Source organism: Meles meles, chromosome 2, assembly GCF_922984935.1.
Source record: "Meles meles chromosome 2, mMelMel3.1 paternal haplotype, whole genome shotgun sequence".
NCBI lineage: Eukaryota > Metazoa > Chordata > Mammalia > Carnivora > Mustelidae > Meles > Meles meles.
Window position 1 is genome coordinate 68,843,608 of NC_060067.1, and position 18,601 is coordinate 68,862,208.

At 45.9% G+C, this 18,601-nt stretch overlaps 1 protein-coding gene across 1 annotated transcript in view; it reads left to right on the forward strand.

Moving 5' to 3' along the window:
- The window catches only part of POLN (DNA polymerase nu), a 157,374-nt gene that overhangs the window by 56,576 nt on the left and 82,197 nt on the right, over positions 1 to 18,601 (forward strand). The window contains 5 exon segments of the mRNA XM_045997769.1: positions 2,489 to 2,572; positions 3,062 to 3,157; positions 11,246 to 11,302; positions 12,206 to 12,259; positions 12,902 to 12,967. Of these exon segments, the coding sequence (XP_045853725.1) occupies positions 2,489 to 2,572; positions 3,062 to 3,157; positions 11,246 to 11,302; positions 12,206 to 12,259; positions 12,902 to 12,967 (357 nt within the window).

Sequence of the window (18,601 nt, forward strand, 5' to 3'; positions counted from 1 at the left end):
CTGCCTGCTTCTCTGCCTACTTGTGATCTCTGCCTGTCAAATAAATAATATCTTAAAAAAAAAAAAAGATTTTTCCCCCCAAGTTGATTTCTGTTTTTTTCAGTTTATTAAAAGTGCCATTGTTTCCCCCCACCGAATTACAGTAACATCTGTGTCATAAGTCAGATCAATGCTATCAAAAGTTCAGGGAAAAGCAGAAGTAAAACCACTGGAGCACTGAAGTAGTAATTAGCAAAACTTAATTGTACACACATCAGAAAGACAGTTTATAAACCAGGAACACTCAAAACAAGCCATGGAGTGAGGCTCAGAGGTCTGATGTCATAAGCCCCTTATATGGTGTGGAGGCAAAGACTAGTTATTCTTCACAGTGGTGGACTACTGCAATAGGGTTTTGGGGAGCACAATTCGAGATTTACTTTATGATTTTCAGAGGCACAAGCAAGAAACAACCCGGATCAAGTTAGCCTCGCTGATCTCCCAGAAGAGACTAAATGAAGCATTACTTGTAGGACAACACGGGTTTCTTCTGCTTAGGGAATTTTCAAGGCTGGTCTCAGTGTGTGTTTGATTTTGTAATATGGATCTTTTTCTGGACTCTGTTTTGTTTCATGGGGTTTTTTGGTCTATCCTGTGCTAATACTCCCCTTCCTTAGTTATGGTAGCTTTGTAATACGTCTTAATACTCTACGGTATGTCTTCCATCTTTGTGTTTATTCTATATGGTATTGTCTAGTTTTAAGTTCTTTGCATTTGCCATATAAAATTCTTTGATCTACTTTTTAAAAAATCCTGTTGGGATTTTGATTGTATTTTCATGCATATGACAAAGGACTCCTATGCAGACTATAATAAAGAACTCCTATCAATAAGAAAAAAACCAGTTAACGTAACTTTTAAATGGGTGACAATTTGAAATGAATTTACCCATGTGGCCACACAGCCAGCACCTGCGCCTAGCTGAGTCCCACCTGAGGTGCTGAGCCACTCCAGTGTGCTCTGTCATGTGGCAGCAGGTAACTGATACAAGCTGGCCCAGCTTCCTCTCTGAACGGAGGGCTTGCCGTGCCCACTTCATGGCCTGATGGGGCCTCCAGCCTCCGGCCCCAAAGCCCCACTGGGCTTCCCCCTCGTTCTGCCTGCTGCTTTGCAGTGTGTATCTATTCCCGCTCTGAAGAGATGCTTGTGTTTTGTTTTGTTTCTTTTAAGAAACTATCTTTTTGTTTTTCTCTGTTTATGTATCCATTTCTTCCTGTGCCTGAACACGAGCGCATTATCGTGCAAGTTTACTGTGCCGTTTTAACTGGAACCTCACAGAGTTTGTTGCTGGAGTTTTTGTTCCGTAAGGTATGAATTACTCCGGAAGGGATCCATTATCTGTCCTTTAATGCTCTGCTCCTTGGTTTCTTTTTCTCATTTCTTTCTTTGACAACCGAGTTCTGGCATACTTTAACTGAGGCGCGTGCTTCTGGCTTCTTCTTTTCACCTAGATACTCCTTTCTTGTATCAGGTTCATTCTGCTCCTCACTTCTCTGGACCCTCTTTGTAACTTCTTTCAAAATGTCAGCCTCAAGGCCGCCCTCATCTGATGAAGGAGAGAATGCAAGTGATAGTTCACCAGAGTGGGTTGGTTTAACCCCTGCTCCGTTTTCTTTTACAATTGTGGTTTTTTTTTTTAAAGATTTCATTTATTTATTTGACAGACAGAGATCACAAGTAGGCAGAGAGGCAGGCAGAGAGAGAGAGGGAAGCAGGCTCCCCACTGAGCAGAGAGCCCAATGCAGGGCTCAATCCCAGGACCCTGGGATCATGACCTGTGCCAAAGGCAGAGGCTTAACCCACTGAGCCACCCAGGTGCCCCATTTTTACAATTATGTTTTTAAGTTCTGGCTGCCTGCTACTTTTCTTCTGAAGGAAGTAGCAAGGGGGCGAGGGCTTACAAATTCAGCTCTGCCCCCCACCCCGTACTGTGTCAGCCGTTACAGAGGACATGCTTAGATTGTTTTTCACCTGGACCATCCATACCTCCCCCACCTCAAGCCAGGCTGTGTTCTGTGTAGTTGGATGTGGTAGTTCAGAGCATGGTCCCTGGTGTCCCCTGTGACTGCTCTCCCCTGCTAGGTGGGAGGGACCTTCAGTCTTTATTCCTAGCTCCTTTACCATGGGATACCTTGGATGCTTTCCAGTTGGTGGTATGATGCTAGATCCCTTTTCTAGGAGTAATATTCCTAGAGAATTCATTCTTTCCCTTATTTTGGTTTACTTTCTATTTTGCTCCTTTCATTGCTTCCTGAGGTTTGGGAGAGGATGATTCTGTGAGCCTGAGCTTTCCACTATGTGTCAAAGGATATATTTTTAATACACATTTTGGTAAACATTTGGCTACTTTTTATTCTTATAAGAACTTATGTTGGGAACTGTTTGATGAGAAAATAAAATAATCTTAGATTGTGAAAACCACTAGTAAGATTTTATATCACATTTATAGTCTCGTCTCAAGGAACTGGAGGAAGAAGCTCATTTTGTTGTGGGAGAGCGGTTTCTTATAACAAGTAATAATCAGCTTCGAGAGGTAAAGTAAAATTTTGTTTTTTATAAAATATACTTCTGGGGCACCAGGGTGGCTCAGTGGGTTAAAGCCTCTGCCTTCAGCTCGGGTCGTGGTCTCAGGGTCCTGGGATTGAGCCCCGCAGTGGGCTCTCTGCTCAGCGGGGAGCCCGCTTCCTCCTCTCTCCCTGTCTGCCTCTCTGACTTCTTGTAGTCTCTGTCTATCAAATAGATAAATTAAAAAATCTAAATAAAAAATACTTCTTAGGGGTTACAGAGAGATTTAGTCTTAATTTATAAATATTATTTTATGTTTATTATCTGGAAAGTATATAAGTTGTTCATGTTTTCTCATATTGAGATTCATTCCTTCAAAACCTGCAAATCCAAGAACAGTATGAAATCAGAATTTGAGTGTTTGTAGCATCTAATTGGGTGGGCCATCTGTTGCTGTGATGTTCAGTTTCTCTCAAAGCTGAGACCCGTCCATCATGTGTCCCTGCTTTTGTTGAAGATCCTCTTCGGCAAGCTAAAACTGCACCTGCGGAATCCCAGGGAGACTCTTCCTAGAACAGGGCTGCAGAAACTCCCATCCACGTCAGAAGCCGTGGTAAGTTCAGAAATTGTCCCCTCTGTTTTTGAGACAGTAGCATGCCTCCACCACATGTGAGTCACCCTCAGGCCTGCCTGTCCCTCTGCAGTGGGCTGTGCAGCAGGTGCTCCCCGCAAGGCTGCCCTCCTAGTTTGAACCATGAGAAAGAGGCAGACAGTACAGTTTTCTGAAAGCAATCCACCAACTTCGTCATCTGCAAAGGACAATTAGGTGGAATTTTGTTCTGAAAACAAATGGTTGTCAATCCAATCCTAGCCTCCTAGAAGTTAAAGGCTGCCACTCCTTTCCTAGATTTATTTATTTAAAAAAAAAATAGATGTGGGGGTGCCTGGGTGGCTCAGTGGGTTAAAGCCTCTGCCTTCGGCTCAGGTCATGATCCTAGTGGGATGGAGCCCCACATCTGGCTCTCTGCTCAGCAGGGAGCCTGCTTCCTCCTCTCTCTGCCTGCCTCCCTGCCTACCTGTGATCTCTCTCTCTCTCTGTCAAATAAATAAAAAAAATCTTTAAAAAATATATAGATGTGGAAGATTTTTCCTTTTTTTAAAAAAATTATTTATTTATTTATTTATTTGTCAGAGAGAGAGAGAGAGAGAGAGAGAGCACAAGCAGGGGGAGCATTAGGCAGAAGGAGAAGCAGGCTCAGGAGCCTGCTTCAGGACTCATCCAGAATCCTGAGATCATGATCAGAGCCAAAGGCAGGCACTTAAGTGACTGAGCCACCCAGGCATCCCCCCAGATTTATTTTAGAAAACTGGAGCTACCTTTCCTCTGAGAAGAGCCTGTTTGATAAACAGGGGAGGAGTGAGAGTCTGCTCTGTAGGAATGGCTGAGTATGCGGTACTGGGTGGCTTAGTGGGTTGAATAGTCCTCGACTTCTGATTTTGGCTCAAGTCGTGGTCTTGTGGTAGTAGGATGAAGCCCCCAGTTGGGTTCTGCACTCAGGAGGAATGTGCTTGGGATTCTTTGCCTCTCCCTCTTCTGCTCATTCTTTAAACTAAATCAATGAATCTTTAAAAGATACATTTAAAAAAAAAAGAATGGGGCACCTGGGTGGCTCAGTGGGTTAAGCCGCTGCCTTCGGCTCAGGTCATGATCTCAGGGTCCTGGGATTGAGTCCCGCATGGGGCTCTCTGCTCAGCAGGGAGCCTGCTTCCCTCTCTCTCTCTCTCTCTCTGCCTGCCTCTCTGCCTACTTGTGATCTCTCTGTCAAATAAATAAATAAAATCTTTAAAAAAAAAAAAAAAGAATGGACGAGTATAAATAGATGTTCAGAATCCAGTGAGTAAGATTCATGAGAGCATGCAGAGTGGGGATCAGTAAGTGGACTTGGGTTTTGTTTTTTTTTGTTTTTTTTTTTGTGTTGTTTTTTTTTTTTTAAAGATTTTATTTTATTTATTTGACAGTGAGAGAGAGAGATCATAAGTAGGCAGAGAGGCAGGCAGAGAGAGAGGAGGAAGCAGGCTCCCTGCGGAGCAGAGAGCCTGATGTGGGGCTCAATCCCAGGACCCTGAGATCATGACCTGAGCCAAAGGCAGCGGCTTAATCCACTGAGCCACCCAGGCGCCCCGGACTTGGGTTTTGTTGTTGTTGTTTTAAGATTTTTTTCTTTTATTCATTTGAGAAAGAGACAGAGAGAATGACTAGGGGGGATAGGAGTGGCAGAGGGTGGAGCAGGGAGCAGGGAGCAGGAGGCGGGACTGGATCCCAGGACCCCAAGATCCTGACCCAGGTGCCCCTGCAGTGGACCTGGGTTGCTACGGTGAAAGCCAGCTCTGGGGGCGCAGCTTGTGCTCTGCATGCCACATTCAGCACCAGACTTGGCCGCAGCCTCCCTCCGTATGCACATGGCCAGTCTAGCCCTGCACGCTCTGTCCATGTCGGCCCTGCTGGAGCCCTGTGTCTTCTGACGGTCCCCATGTATGGCCCTCGGGGTTCTGGGGGGCAGTTCTTTTGTGTGTCACAGACATCTGCAGAGTGATGTGTCCCAAAAGGGGTTTGAATTTGCCCCCTTCCCCACCTCGGTGGGGCCCATCATCCTTCCACGTCCTTGGGAACCAGCAGGGGGGCAGAACAAGGACAGTGGCATTGGCCACCACATCCTCCTGCATGGCTAGGGCATGCTGACTCCTGTGCCTCAGTGTCCTGACCTGTAAAAGAAGGATAATAACAGTACTTTTCCTATAGCAATCTCGTGAGTGTTCAACAAGTGTGTGTATGTGTGCCTGTGTGTGAAGCAGTCCTTAGGACCATGCCTGACATGAGCTCTCAGAAACCAGCAAGTCCTGGCTGTAATTATGAGCTACTTCATCCAGAAACCTACAAGTCACCCTGGATCTTCTTCCAGCCTCACCTGTAGCCAGCCTTACGGTCTTTGCCTGCAAACATCAGTCTGGAGTTGTCTCTGTCAGTCCTTGCAGCCACTGCCTCAGTCACCTCCCGCTCACAGCCCGACATGGCCCCCTCGGCCACCTCCCAACTGCTCTCCCCCTGCTGTTTATGCATCAAGTCCAGGCAGAGCCTCCCTTGGTGTACATTCCAGGGGCTTCCTGTGACCCCTTGGTTCATGTCCAGGCCCTCCAGTGTGTCCATAGCACCTTCTCGGGCCCCCTTGCTCCCAGCGCCCCTGAGCAGTACACTGCTCTTCGCAGGTTCCGCGCGGGCCCTGTGCCAGTCTGCAGCTTCTTCTGGAGTTTGTGCAGTGGCTTCTGATTGGCAGCTCAAGTGCGGCTTTCAGGGAGGCCTCCCCTGGCCACACAGACAGCAGTAAGGCCCCCGGCATGACCTGTGTCTTCCCCTAGACTAGTTTCCTGTGCCTAAAGTTACCTTAGCTCCTGGTGGGCTTGTCACTCGAGGCTGTAGGTTCCGCAGATCCAAGCCCAAGATTGATCGTCTGTCACCTCTCCAGAGCCAGACAGCCTGTGCCAGCATAGGTGTCTGCTGTTCACTCACGGAGCTCAGGGACCGCACGGAGCAGGCCCTATCCTGCAAGGGAGACTCAGGCCTGGATTTCACACCCGCACGGCAGAGGGCCACTGCCTGAAAGGTGGAGCAGTGGCGGCTAGAATGCTGCATGTTTGGCCTCGTGGGGCCCGCAGCTGAGGGTCTTGGGCTGATTTATTCTCCATCCTGGCACCAGCTGGCAGTGTTGCCCTTCCCTTTGCTGCTCCTTAGCTCTTCCAGGCACCTGGCAACTAAGGGGATGGAACTCTCCTCTGGTGTTGGTGTGCTTTCTCCTAGATTTTTCACAAAGACATGATCGAGGTAAATCATATTAACCTCTTTTATTTATCTGACCAAGGCATACTACTTTGTGCATTTAAAAAAAAGATGAACTTTTACTAGGGAGAGAGCACATGTACATGGTTCCAAATTTAAAATGAAGACTCCTCTCTTCTTTCCTTCATCCTTTCCATTCCCCTTCCTGTGTGGAGGGATGTGGACTTTAGGTGAAATGTGTAGCCTCAAACAGTTCAAGCAAGAGCACAACGGTTAGATATGGTTTTATTAGGCATTTATTTTTATTAAATCTTATATTTTATTTCACAGCAATATTGAGCAGAAGGTACAGAGAAGTTTCATACACTGCATTCTTCCCAACCCCAGCACACCCTCTCCCCTACCCTCTCCCCAACTGTCAGCATCACCCCCACCCCCGAGTGGGACCATTTGTTACATTCAGTGAACCTCCACTGACAAGTCATCATCATCCAAAGTCCATAGTGTATCTCCGGGGTAACGCTTTGTGTCGCACATTCTATGGGTTTGGACAAATGTGTAATGACGGGTGTCTGCCACTATGGTATCACGCAGAGTACCTTCACTGCCCTAAACACCCTCGTGCTCCACATGTTCCCCCTTCACCCCACCCCTCCCCCAATATTTTCACTGTCCCCAGAGTTTTGCCTTCTCTAGAATGTCCTGTAGATGGAACCCATACAGTGTGCAGCCTTTTCAGACTGACTTCTTTCCCTCAGATTTGTGCATTTCAAGTTCTCCATGTCTTTTCCTAGTTGATAGCTCATTTCTTTTCAATGATCCATTGTCTGGATGGACCCCAGTTATTACCCATTCACCTACTGAAGGACATCTTGGTTGCTTCCAAATTTTGGCAATAAGGAAGAAACCTGCTCTAAACATCTGTGTACAGGTTTTTGTGTGGACTGAAGTTTTCGGCTCCTCTGGGTAAATACCAAGGAACATGATTGCTGGATCGTATGGCAAAAGTATGTTGAATTTTGTAAGAAACTGACAAACTATTTCCCAAAGTGACTACACCTTTCTGCCTTCCCACCAGGTGGATGAGAGTTCCTATGGCTTCATGCCCTTGCCAGCATGTGGTGTTGTCAGGGCTTTGGATTCTGCCTGTCCTAACAGATGTGAGATATGTCCTGAAAAGTCAGGACATAGAAGGCAAGAGTCTTGTTAATAGGCTGTCAGTGGGGACGCCTGGGGTGGCTCAGTGGTTAAGCGCCTGCCTTCAGCTCAGTTCATGATCCCAGGGTCCTAGGATCGAGCTCCACTTTGGGGCTCCCTGCTCTGCAGGGAGCCTGCTTCTCCCTCTGCCTGTTGCTCCCCTCTGCTTATACACATGCGGTCTCTCTCTCACACAAATATTTTTTAAAATGAAGAAATGCAAATTCATCGAAGGAAAAATGAAAAATTATGCAACAGAATGAAAATGACTATTAAAAAATAAGCTGTCACTGTGGTGTGGGGACAGAAGTCTCCATGGTCCAGGTGACAGCTGTGAAGATGGAGCAATGGATGAATTTCCAGAGAATTTCTGGAGCAGAAGGGAACTCTGTGAGTGAGAGTTCATGTGAGTGTCAACAGAAGACTGTGGCATAGCTCTTGGTTTTCTTAGCCGTGGAGCTGAGCGGAGAGAAAATGCCACTACCCGGGGAAAACTAGGAGAGGAACAGTTTACTGGGCAGAGGTGGGAGGTGGGGTGTGGCTCAGGTATTCACTCTCAGACATATTAAGACAGAGGTGTCACGGGAGCGTTTGGGTCCATAAGAAGTCTTGTGCTGGAAGTGGTCAGCCAGTTTTTAGTAAAGTTGCCCTGGGATGGAAGTCCCCTACCCTTGACAGAGCTTTGGAAAAACACTCACGCCCAGGCTGACGACTGAGCCACAGAATCGTGTCTGCGGGTCAGACAGCCCAGGCCCAAGCCTGTTTTTGAAGCTCCCGGCTGTTTCTCATAAGCCAGCCAACATTGATAACCACAGAACCGAATGCTGAGAAACTGACACTTAGAGGTCAGGGAAAGGGGAGGCACCCACAAGAGACTATGGAGTGACCATGGGGAGAAGGGAGCCGAGAAGAATGTGCTGTCGGGAGCCAACACAGAGCATGTGATAAAGCTCCCTGGGCGGCCCATAGCTGCAGAACTGCCTCTGATCGAAAACCAGCGCTGGTAGGGCTTGCTCCATGGTTGAATGAGATCAAATACTTAAATCTTTCAAGGGTTCTCAGACGGCTCAAGTAGAGATATATAGAGAGACTGTGGTTGGAAAGTTATTTTGTGAGTGAGGTATCCAGATAAGGAGAGCTAGTCCATCTTAAGCAGTTTTCTTTGCTAAGTGTTTTCATGTATTTTTATGCCTCTGGGGATAACTTTTCTAAGTAAACGGCAATTCTGGATTGCACCAAGGTCAGGTGCCGCGCCGCCCCCCCCCCCCCCCCCGCCCGCCCTGGGCCGTGCCTACTCCCATGGCACCAGCACTGGCTCTCTGGTTTACAGCTGTGGCCAGCCAAAGACCCTTGGGTCCTCAGTCTTTATTCAAACAGGCCGGGATATAACTTTATGCCTTACACTATTGCAGGAGTGTATGGCCTCAGCTACCCCAGCCTGGTCTATAGATTCAGAACAATCTTTTTTTTTTTTTTTAAGATTTTATTTATTTCACAGACAGAGATCACAAGCAGGCAGAGAGAGGAAGAAGCAGGCTCCCTACTGAGCAGAGAGCCCGATTCGGGGCTCGATCCCAGGACCATGAGATCATGACGTGAGCTGAAGGCAGAGGCTTTAACCCACGGAGCCACCCAGGCGCCCCTAGATTCAGAACAATCTTAGCAGCAGTTTTTTGGAGAAATTGCCAAGCTGATTCCAAAATTGCCACAGAAATGCAAAAAACTAAGAGCCAGTGTGATCTCGGAAAGTACTACTGGAGAACTTAGTCCATTGGACCTCAAGACTAACCATAAATCAATGGGGATTGCCAGGAACTAAGTAGCACAGTGTAGTGTCAACAGGAGCATGAACAAATAGACCAGCGGACCCAGTGTGGGGAGTCCACACGCTCATATGATAGGGACGATCTCTGAGAGCGTGGCTCTGCAGAGCAGTGCGTAAGGATGACTCGTTCCATAAATGGCCCTATTTCACAGCATACACAAAAATATGCTCCAAATGAGCTGTACATCTAAATATGAAAGGCAAAAACAACAAAGACTATAGAAGATACCATAAGGGAACATCCTCAAGACCCTGCGGTGGGTGAATGTCCCTAAGCAGGATACAGGATGCATTACCCCATGCAGGAAAAGATGGATACACTGGACAAGAGTAGAGTTAAGAATCTCTGTTAATGAAGAGATGCCATTAAACAAATAAGAAAGTCACAGAGGGCAGAGAGATTTCCAGTAAATATAATCGGCTGAAGAAATTGCTGTCCAGAATAACAAATGCCTACAAATCGTGGGGGAAAAAAAGACACATAAACCAATTTTTTAAATGGACAAAAGACATGAATGAGGGAAGATACCTACTTAGTCAATGAGCGTGTGAATACGGTCTGACTACAGTCGTCACTGAGGAAATACATACACAGCTACTGTGCAGTATCACAACACAATTACCAGAGTGGCTAACATTAACACGGGGACATGTGTTGGCAAAGATGTGGAGCAACTGGATCACCCACCATACTGACAGGGTACAGAAGGGTGCCTTCACTTGGGAGAACTGGCTGGTGGTGTCTCTGCTGTGGTTGGCCCTGCGATTCCATTCCTCTCTGTGTTTCTACTCAGCAGAACCACGGACATTATGTTAACTAAAATCCAGGCTCCAGAATGTTCACAGCAGCACTAGTCATCATGGCCTGTAAACAAGTTAGTATTCATCAAGGATAAAATATAGTTGTCCTACATTCACACAGTTGAAGACAGGAGTACAAGTAAATGAAATGCTGCTTCATACAACACAGATGAATGTTAAAACCACCATGCTGAACAAAAGCCACACACAGTGCCTGTCCCGTTTCTTTGATACAAAGTTTGAAAGCTGGGAAAAGTGGCCTTGATGGTGGAGGTCAGGGTGGTGGTTACCTACAGGGGAGGGGCGGGACCCGCAGGGCACCTGGAGTGTTCTGTGTGCATGGCCTTACCCCAGCGTGTTCACTTTGTGGTAATCAAACAAATCATGTTCTTATGCTCTTGTGTCATCTTGTATGTAATATTTTGGCCTTTTTTTTTTAAAGATTTTTATTTATTTATTTTGGCAGAGAGATAGAGATCACAAGTAGGCTGAGAGGCAGGCTCTCCTCTGAGCAAGGAGCCCGATGTGGGGCTGATCCCAGGACCCTGGAATCATGACCTGAGCCGAAGGCAGCTGCTCAACCAGCTGAGCCACCCAGGCGCCCCATATTTTGGCCTTTTAAAATTAGTTAAAATCCGTAATCCTATTCTGAGATTACCTCCCTAACATTATGCCCGGATAACTGTGATTGAAACGTTGGATGTTCCTAAACTCTTGAGTTACACATTTGGAGGTATTTTCTTAGTTTATTCTCCTGTGTGGTATTTTGCATATCCTGGATTTGGATTCCATGAATTTAATCTCGGAAGCAATCTTATTCCAAGCTTGTGTCAAGGGGCTTTAGCTCCCATATAGACGGCAATGATTTTGTAAGGGATTTAGATTAAGACACTTGATAAACTACATTTATTATGAATCTTCACTTTGGAAAATATGGTCAATACAGACCATTTATTACTAGGACTTTATCCAGCTGAAAATAAGTGCTCAAAATGTTAAAATTAAATGAAGGAATTATATTGGTGACATTTATTCTCATTTTTCAGTTAAGTGCTCTGCAGGACCTTCATCCATTACCCAAGATAATTTTGGAATATAGACGGGTAAGTTCCCTTTGTGAGTGAGTGAGTTGGTGAGGGAGGGGGCCGTCTGGCACCAGCCCTGACAAAAGCCATCAGTCTGTGATCATGGCAGTAACGTTGGCAATGTTCCGAGGGGGACAGAGCTCATTCAGGTGACTTGGTACCTGTGCTACTCTCATGCACCCCACTTGGCTGGAGCCACCAGGTCCCGCGGGGACGAGGACGGATGAAGGCGGGGAGGGGATGTGTGTTGTCATCAGGTGGCTTTGCTGTGGGCTAGACTCCACCAGCAGAGTTCAGAAGCCTTTAGAGGGCCTCCACCTGCTCCCCAGCCCTGGGCCTGGCGAGGTTCCCCGCTCCTCTCTCAGCATGGTGGTGCCCTCGTTCGCTGGCGCGCCCCCTTCTTCCTCAGTGGCCCGCGCTTCCTCTGTCCGTGCACCTGCATGTGTTCTCTGCTGTTGGTGAGCCGCGGCCATAACTTGGGCCGCTGCCTGTGCCATCAGTTTGCCATCCCCCGAACCTGCGGCCTGCTGCTCTCCTGAGGTGTGGCAGCCGACAGGGCTTGGTCATGGCACTAAACAGCCTTCTCTTGAAGGGATGAAATGACTAGAGGAGAACTAAAGGCACCCTAGGGGATGCGGGAGAATGGGTACCCACAACGATGCTCCATTTATCTCTGCAACATTTCTGTGAGAAGAATGATTCCAGAATTATTCCAGAAAAGGGGGGTAGGGTGCTATCTTTCTCTGTGCATCGTTGTTGTTTAATTCTGGGTCCTGCACTAGGCCGTTGCAGGGCCTCCTGGAGTTATTGGAGCGGACACGTGAGCGGCACACGCCCAGCACTCTGTGAAACGCGTCTGTGACGCTGGTTCCTGCTCGATGCTTCAACAAGAAAGTGATTACTTTTGTCTGTGTTACCTAGGTTCACAAGACCAAGTCAGCCTTTGTGGATGGATTACTAGCTTGCATGAGAAAGGTAATGGAGCTAAACGAGATCCTGTGCTCAGGAATGTGGTTTCCATGGGGCCTCAGAGACATACAATGTCCTGAAATTTTAGTTAACAATGAAATCACCAAATATTCTTGAGCTGTGAGCCGTGATTTGGTTATTAGCGGGTCTCTTTATAGCCTGAGTTGGCGTCATGCCTTCAGGCCTGGAGCTGCACATACGCGGGAGCCCTGGGGCTGCCCAGGTACTGTGACACCTGTCACCACACCTCTGCCCGCACCCAGTGCAGGGAAGCAGAGGAGGAGGCTGCCGGCAGAGGCATTCTGTCTGGGCCCCTGTCTGGGCTACAGACCCCCATCTGGGGTCCATGTGGTGTCCCCACAGCACATGGCCCTCCTCTCCCCATGTTCAGGGGCTTGAAGGGACCCAAAGACCCACATGTCCTGTTGCTGCTTCTGCCCGGGTTGGGGGACCCTCCTTGTTGGCCAGCAGTTGGCTGATTCCCAGGGGCCTCTCAGGGTTGAGGGCTTTGGGCTAGCGGCTTGTGGATGTCTGCAGGAGAGCAGTGAGTGCTGTGTGCTGTGAGCAGGGAGACTGAGCAGGGCCTGTGTATTCTTGACTTCACACGGCATTGCCCACACTGAAACTGATTCTTCCTAACTGACAAAGGGTTCCATTTCCTCTACGTGGAATCAGACGGGAACTGTGACCGGAAGACTTTCAACCCGGCACCCGGTAAGTTAGCACTCCTTGGCAAATACCAGCTTTGGTGCCTCAGCTGACTTTCTACCTATCTGTGGATTTGCCTGTGCACCTTCCCTTTCTGAGAGCAGGCCCCATGTTGATGGGTGTGTTTTGCTCTGTCGACCCATTCAGCTGATCCTCATTTAGCACCTGCTGTGTTTGAGGAACATAGTGGGGGAACAAGACATGTGCTCCCTGCCTTCACAAAGTGTTGAGTTAGTGAGGGGTCCTTTCCATCCAGAGAGTCATGGGTGCTGGGGCTGAGGGCCCAAGGGACACCCCGTTCCCACTCCCCCTTGCTAATCTTCAAACTTGGACTGGACGGGAGGCTTCTGAGGTCCAGAAATGTGTTGAGATGTCTGATGCTCTGATGACCTCCTCCATTTCTTTGTTGTTGTTCCAGGCTGTCTCTGATGAAAAAAGTGTAATACCCTTGAATTTATGATGCAGCTCTAATAATATTCAAAGCAATTAGCTTTTAAATGGCCTTATATTTTTTAATTAAAGATGATTCATTACTGATTTTTCATTGCAGACCACTTCCTCAAGTATAGAAATGTAAACAAACAAATAAAAACTAGTAAAAGTATCCTATTATCCCACCATGCAGAATTAACTGTGGTTAGCATTTTGGTGTCTATCTTTATTGACTTTCGGCTAAGTACTCATATTCATAAAATACTGTTTTTCTACCAAAATAAACCATACTTTAATTTTATACTTTTCAATTTCATTTATGATGTCTTGATATCATACATTAATATTGACCTGAATCTATATTTAGATTTAAACATTTGAATTATTTAAATATATGAATTAAATACATTAATTATTTAAATATTTAAATATTTAAATATGCACTATAAAAATATATACATATGAGTATATATGTGATAAATTCAAATACCTTGGATGTGTGTAGAATAAAACATTTCGGTGTCCTTTCCTTCCCCTTCACAACACGTCTGTCTACCTCATGGGTCCCCTGTCATGGGTCTGGCCTGCATCTCTCCAGCCTTCACCTGACCTTTATGTGTGTGGGTACCCAGTGCTCACGGCAGGTGGTGGTGCGGGACTGGGCTGGCTCACTTGTGGCAGGAGCTGCAGCCCCGCTCAGGGCCCTATGCTCTCTGGACTTTGCACCCATCTTAGCAAGGTCTTTCTTTGGAAACCTTTAGGTTTCTTTAGAGACCTCTTCTGTGGTCTTTATCTGGCTTACCATGAGCAGGACTATCACTGGTGCCTCCTCTGAAGGCAGGTGCCTGCTATACCCTTTCTCTTAGCTGATACTGCTGCTCATCAAAGAGTAATTCCGGAGTTCTACTGCGAAAACGCCCTCTTTGTGAGGTCCTTATTGGTGCCTGTACGGGGTTGTAAGTTTGTATTTTCTGTGGCATTTCCAGATTAATATCTTGCTGTGTTTTATCCTCTTCTAGAAATCTCCAGTACCTCTGGTTTACGGGTAGCACTTTTTAGTGACATTCTTGTCTTATTTATTTTCTATCATTTCAAATGAATTTTTGGAAGGAGAAGGTATAAACATAATGTGTGCATTTTGCCACTACCTTCCACTTGAAGTCCACATCTTCATTTTTTTTTAAGAGATTATTTATTTGACAGAGAGAGATCACAAGTAGGCAGAGAAGCAGGCAGAGAGAGAGAGAAGCAGGCTCCCTGCTGAGCAGAGAGACCGATGCGGAACTCGATCCCAGGACCCTGAGATCACGACCTGAGCCGAAGGCAGCGGCTTAACCCACTGAACCACCCAGGCGCCCCCACATCTTCATTTTTAACAGCTGCTTTATACTCCACTTGATGACTGGCCCTGTGATGGTCATTTAGATTGTTTTCAGTTGTACTTATTTTATACAGAGATGCAACAAACATACCTGTATGTATATTTTTGGAACATTTTTCTAACGATTTCTATAGGATTCCTAGAGATGGAATTCCTGAGTCAAAGGATATGTGTATTTTTAGGGCTTTACATTATGAGTTGTATTTCTTACCTTCCTTGTTAGAAATGGGAGCACTTTCTTTCCAACTGTGTCCATCCTGAGTGGAAGCCCCCATCTGGTAATTTTCATCCACTTAAAACCCTCATTCTTTGTGTTCTCTTAGCATCGAGCGCTTCATTTTTCAATATTTGCTTTATCAAACCTCAGTCTAGTGCTGTCCTAGATGTTCCCTGTACTTGCCTGATGGTCACTACATGGGGTTTAACTGCCTGTTGACCTCTGTTTACCCCACTACATTGTATGTTCCATGAGAACAGGGACTTTTTTACCTCTTTTGTTGACTTACCCCCCCAGGCCTGGCTCTGCACCTGGAACATACCTGGTAGGCACCAAGTACTTACTGAGTGAGAACCTGGATGAGTGAGCCACTCTTGCGTTGCCCTCCTATGTCTCAAAGTCACATGGTATGGGATCATCATTGGGATTGCAGGTGTTAACAGTGTAGGCCCAGCCTCTTCCTTGAGCTGGACAGTCATGTTCTCTACCCTAGCTGGGAGCTGGTCAAGAACCTCAATTCTCCTCTTCCCTTGACTTGGATCTTTTAGGGTTCATGCCTATCCATCTTTGTTTTGTGTGTCTCTCTTGAACCCATCATATTTTTACGAAGGCCTGCTTCTGAGCAGGGGTAGAGGACCTCTCTGTTCCCTCGCACTTGCCAGGAGCCACGTTCTCACCGTATCTTCATCTCCTAATACCTTCTTGTTGGTCGTAGCTTCAGACGCCCCTCCTAATATTTCTGTGTCAACAGGCTAGTTTTTGTCACTGTCCTCGTGTCCCCACAGTGCCACTTGCACTGAGTGGTTCTGGGTCTGAATTCACCCACATTTCATAATTCAAAATATCTGACCTCACCCATTGTATTGTTATAAATTGTTTAAAATCCTGGCTCTTCAGTCTTCTTATAGGTTAGCTTTTAAAAGTTCTTAAAATGTTACAGCTTTAAAATATATTGTTTGGACGTCTAGAGATCCAGGTATGATTTAGCTTTGGCTCCTTGGTGAGTGCTCTCCCTCCTAGTTTCTTCATTTTCCTAATTCTGTGTCTGTTATCTTGTTAGCATGTTTGTACTAGCTTTTTTAGTATCTAACTGAGTTGGAGACAAGTTAAGATTTTCTGATATAATGGTGAACACTTTGATGTAATTTGTGACTCCTTGACCCCTCATGATTTTCCTTGCCTTAAGGTTATTCTTTTTACCTCTGTTTAGGTCCTTTTTCTGCCCCTTGATCCCTGAACACATCTTCCTGCAGCCTGACCTTCTTGACCTGGTCATTGCCTACTCTTCTGGCAGCAGCTCAGGAAATATGTCCATCAGGAAGCATCCTCTGACAGCCTCCCCCAACCCAAACTCAGCAAGAGGCCCCTCTCCCTGTGAAAAAGGCGTGGCACCAATATAATGAACACGTGTGTGTCCATCATTCATTCAAAGGGCTTAAATGTTACTTGGGTGCATTTAAATCTCCTGTCTGCTCTTTTCCCAAGTCGGTTTCTTTCTCTCTCTTTTTTTTTTAAGATTTTATTTATCCATTTGACAGAGATCACGAGTAGGCAGAGAGGCAGGCAGAGTGGGTGGGAAAGCAGGCTCCCTGCTGAGCAGAGAGTCCGATATGGGGCTCCATCCCAGGACCCTGGGATTATGACCGGAGCTGAAGGCAGAGGCTTTAACCCACTGAGCCACCCAGGCGCCCTCAGTTTCTTTCTACCTTAAAGTTAGTGTTTGTCATCCCGTCCAGTCTGTACTACAAATCCACACACGTGTGCGTGCACACACATACACACACTTAAATAGATGTATGTATATGTACGTGTGTGTGTATATATATATCCCTAAATTGTATTTTTTTTACTATTTTTAAACTATATAAATGGTATCAATTTGTACTTTTTTAAGTTGCTGTTTTCTTTTTTCTCTTTTTTTTCAAATATTTTATTTGAGAAAGAGCAGGAGCAGGGGGGAGGGGCAGAGGGAGAGGGAGAGAGTTGAACAGGGAGCCTGGCGCAGGGCTGGATCCCAGGATCCTGGGATCACGATATGAGTGGAAGGCAGACGCTTAACTGAGTCAGCCTGGTGCCCTATAGCTTGCTGTTCTCGTTCAACATTATGTTTTTTGAGAAATTTTTTTAAGATTTATTTATTTATTTATTTGAGAGAGAGACAGTGAGAGAGAGCATGAGTGAGGAGAAGGTCAGAGAGAGAAGCAGACTCCCCATGGAGCTGGGAACCCGATGTGGGACTCTATCCTGGGACTCTGGGATCATGAACTGAGCCGAAGGCAGTCGTCCAACCTACTGAGCCACCCAGACGTCCCTGTTTTTGAGATTTATCCACACTGACTGAAGTAGTGCTAGTCCATTTATCTGGGCTACTATATAGTATAAACATACTAATGTTTTCCAGATTTCCACTATTAGAAACAATGCTGCAAGAATTAAAAATAATGCTGCGATATATATTCTTGGACACATGCCAGGGTTTCCCCTCCTGGTTACTTGTGTTGCCTGGCCAGAGGGCATGCTGGGTGCTGCTTTCCTGATATCACCCGGCACTCTCCAGGGGGTGGAAAGGCACACCCCCCTCCACCTGCAGCTTTGGAGAGAGCTCCTTGCTGCTCCACAATGTTTGCTGTTCTTGATGTTTCCGCACGTTCTAGTCTTTGCCGCTTGGATGCATGTGAATTAGTATTTATTGTGGTTTAAGATTCAGGTTTCTTTGCAGTTTCTTCAGTGACTTGCTTGTTTATTTCTTTTGCCCATTTTCAATTTAGCAGTTTGTCTTTCCTTATTAATTTGTAAAATTTCCTTATATATTATGGATACTAGTCTTTCATTTACTTACATAAATATCTTCTCTTAGTCTGTGTTTGATGTTTTTATGTTGTGTTCGATGAAGTTGAATCACAGGTGTTTTCTGTGTTAATATCAACTTCACACTCTTTTCTTTATGGTTTTAATGCTTTGTATATTTTTAAAGGAACCTTTTTTTTAACACAGAGATCCTCATTATACTCTAATTCTCTTTTAATTGTTTTAGGGCTTTGCTTTTTACATTGGGTCCGCAGTCCCTCTGGAATTTGCATTTATACAGGTGAAAGGGAGAGATCCCATTATGTTCCCATCTGAGTAACTGCTTGTTATAACTATGGTTACAGTAAGCTGTTGGAATAACTTACAGTAATTTGCAATGCCTCTATCCTTGAATTTTGATAGATACTAGGTCTGTTTTAGGCTCTCAGTTTTGTGCCCTTGGTCCATTTGTCTATTCTTTTTTTAAAGATTTTATTTATTTATTTGACAGACATCACAAGTAGGCAGAGAGGCAGGCAGAGAGAGAGAGGGAAGCAGGCTCCCCGCTGAGCAGAGAGCCCAATGTGGGGCTCGATTCCAGGACCTTGAGATCATGTCCTGAGCCAAAGGCAGAGGCTTAACCCACTGAGCCACCCAGGCGCCCCCATTTGTCTATTCTTACATGATTTTAATTTAAGATACTTACATTGGAAATGTTCATCCCCAGATTATCCTCAGCTCAACCTATAATATCACTTTCTCCCTTGCTATAGTATTTGCCTTTCTTCTACTATACACTCTTTGAGTTGTCTCAACATTTTAT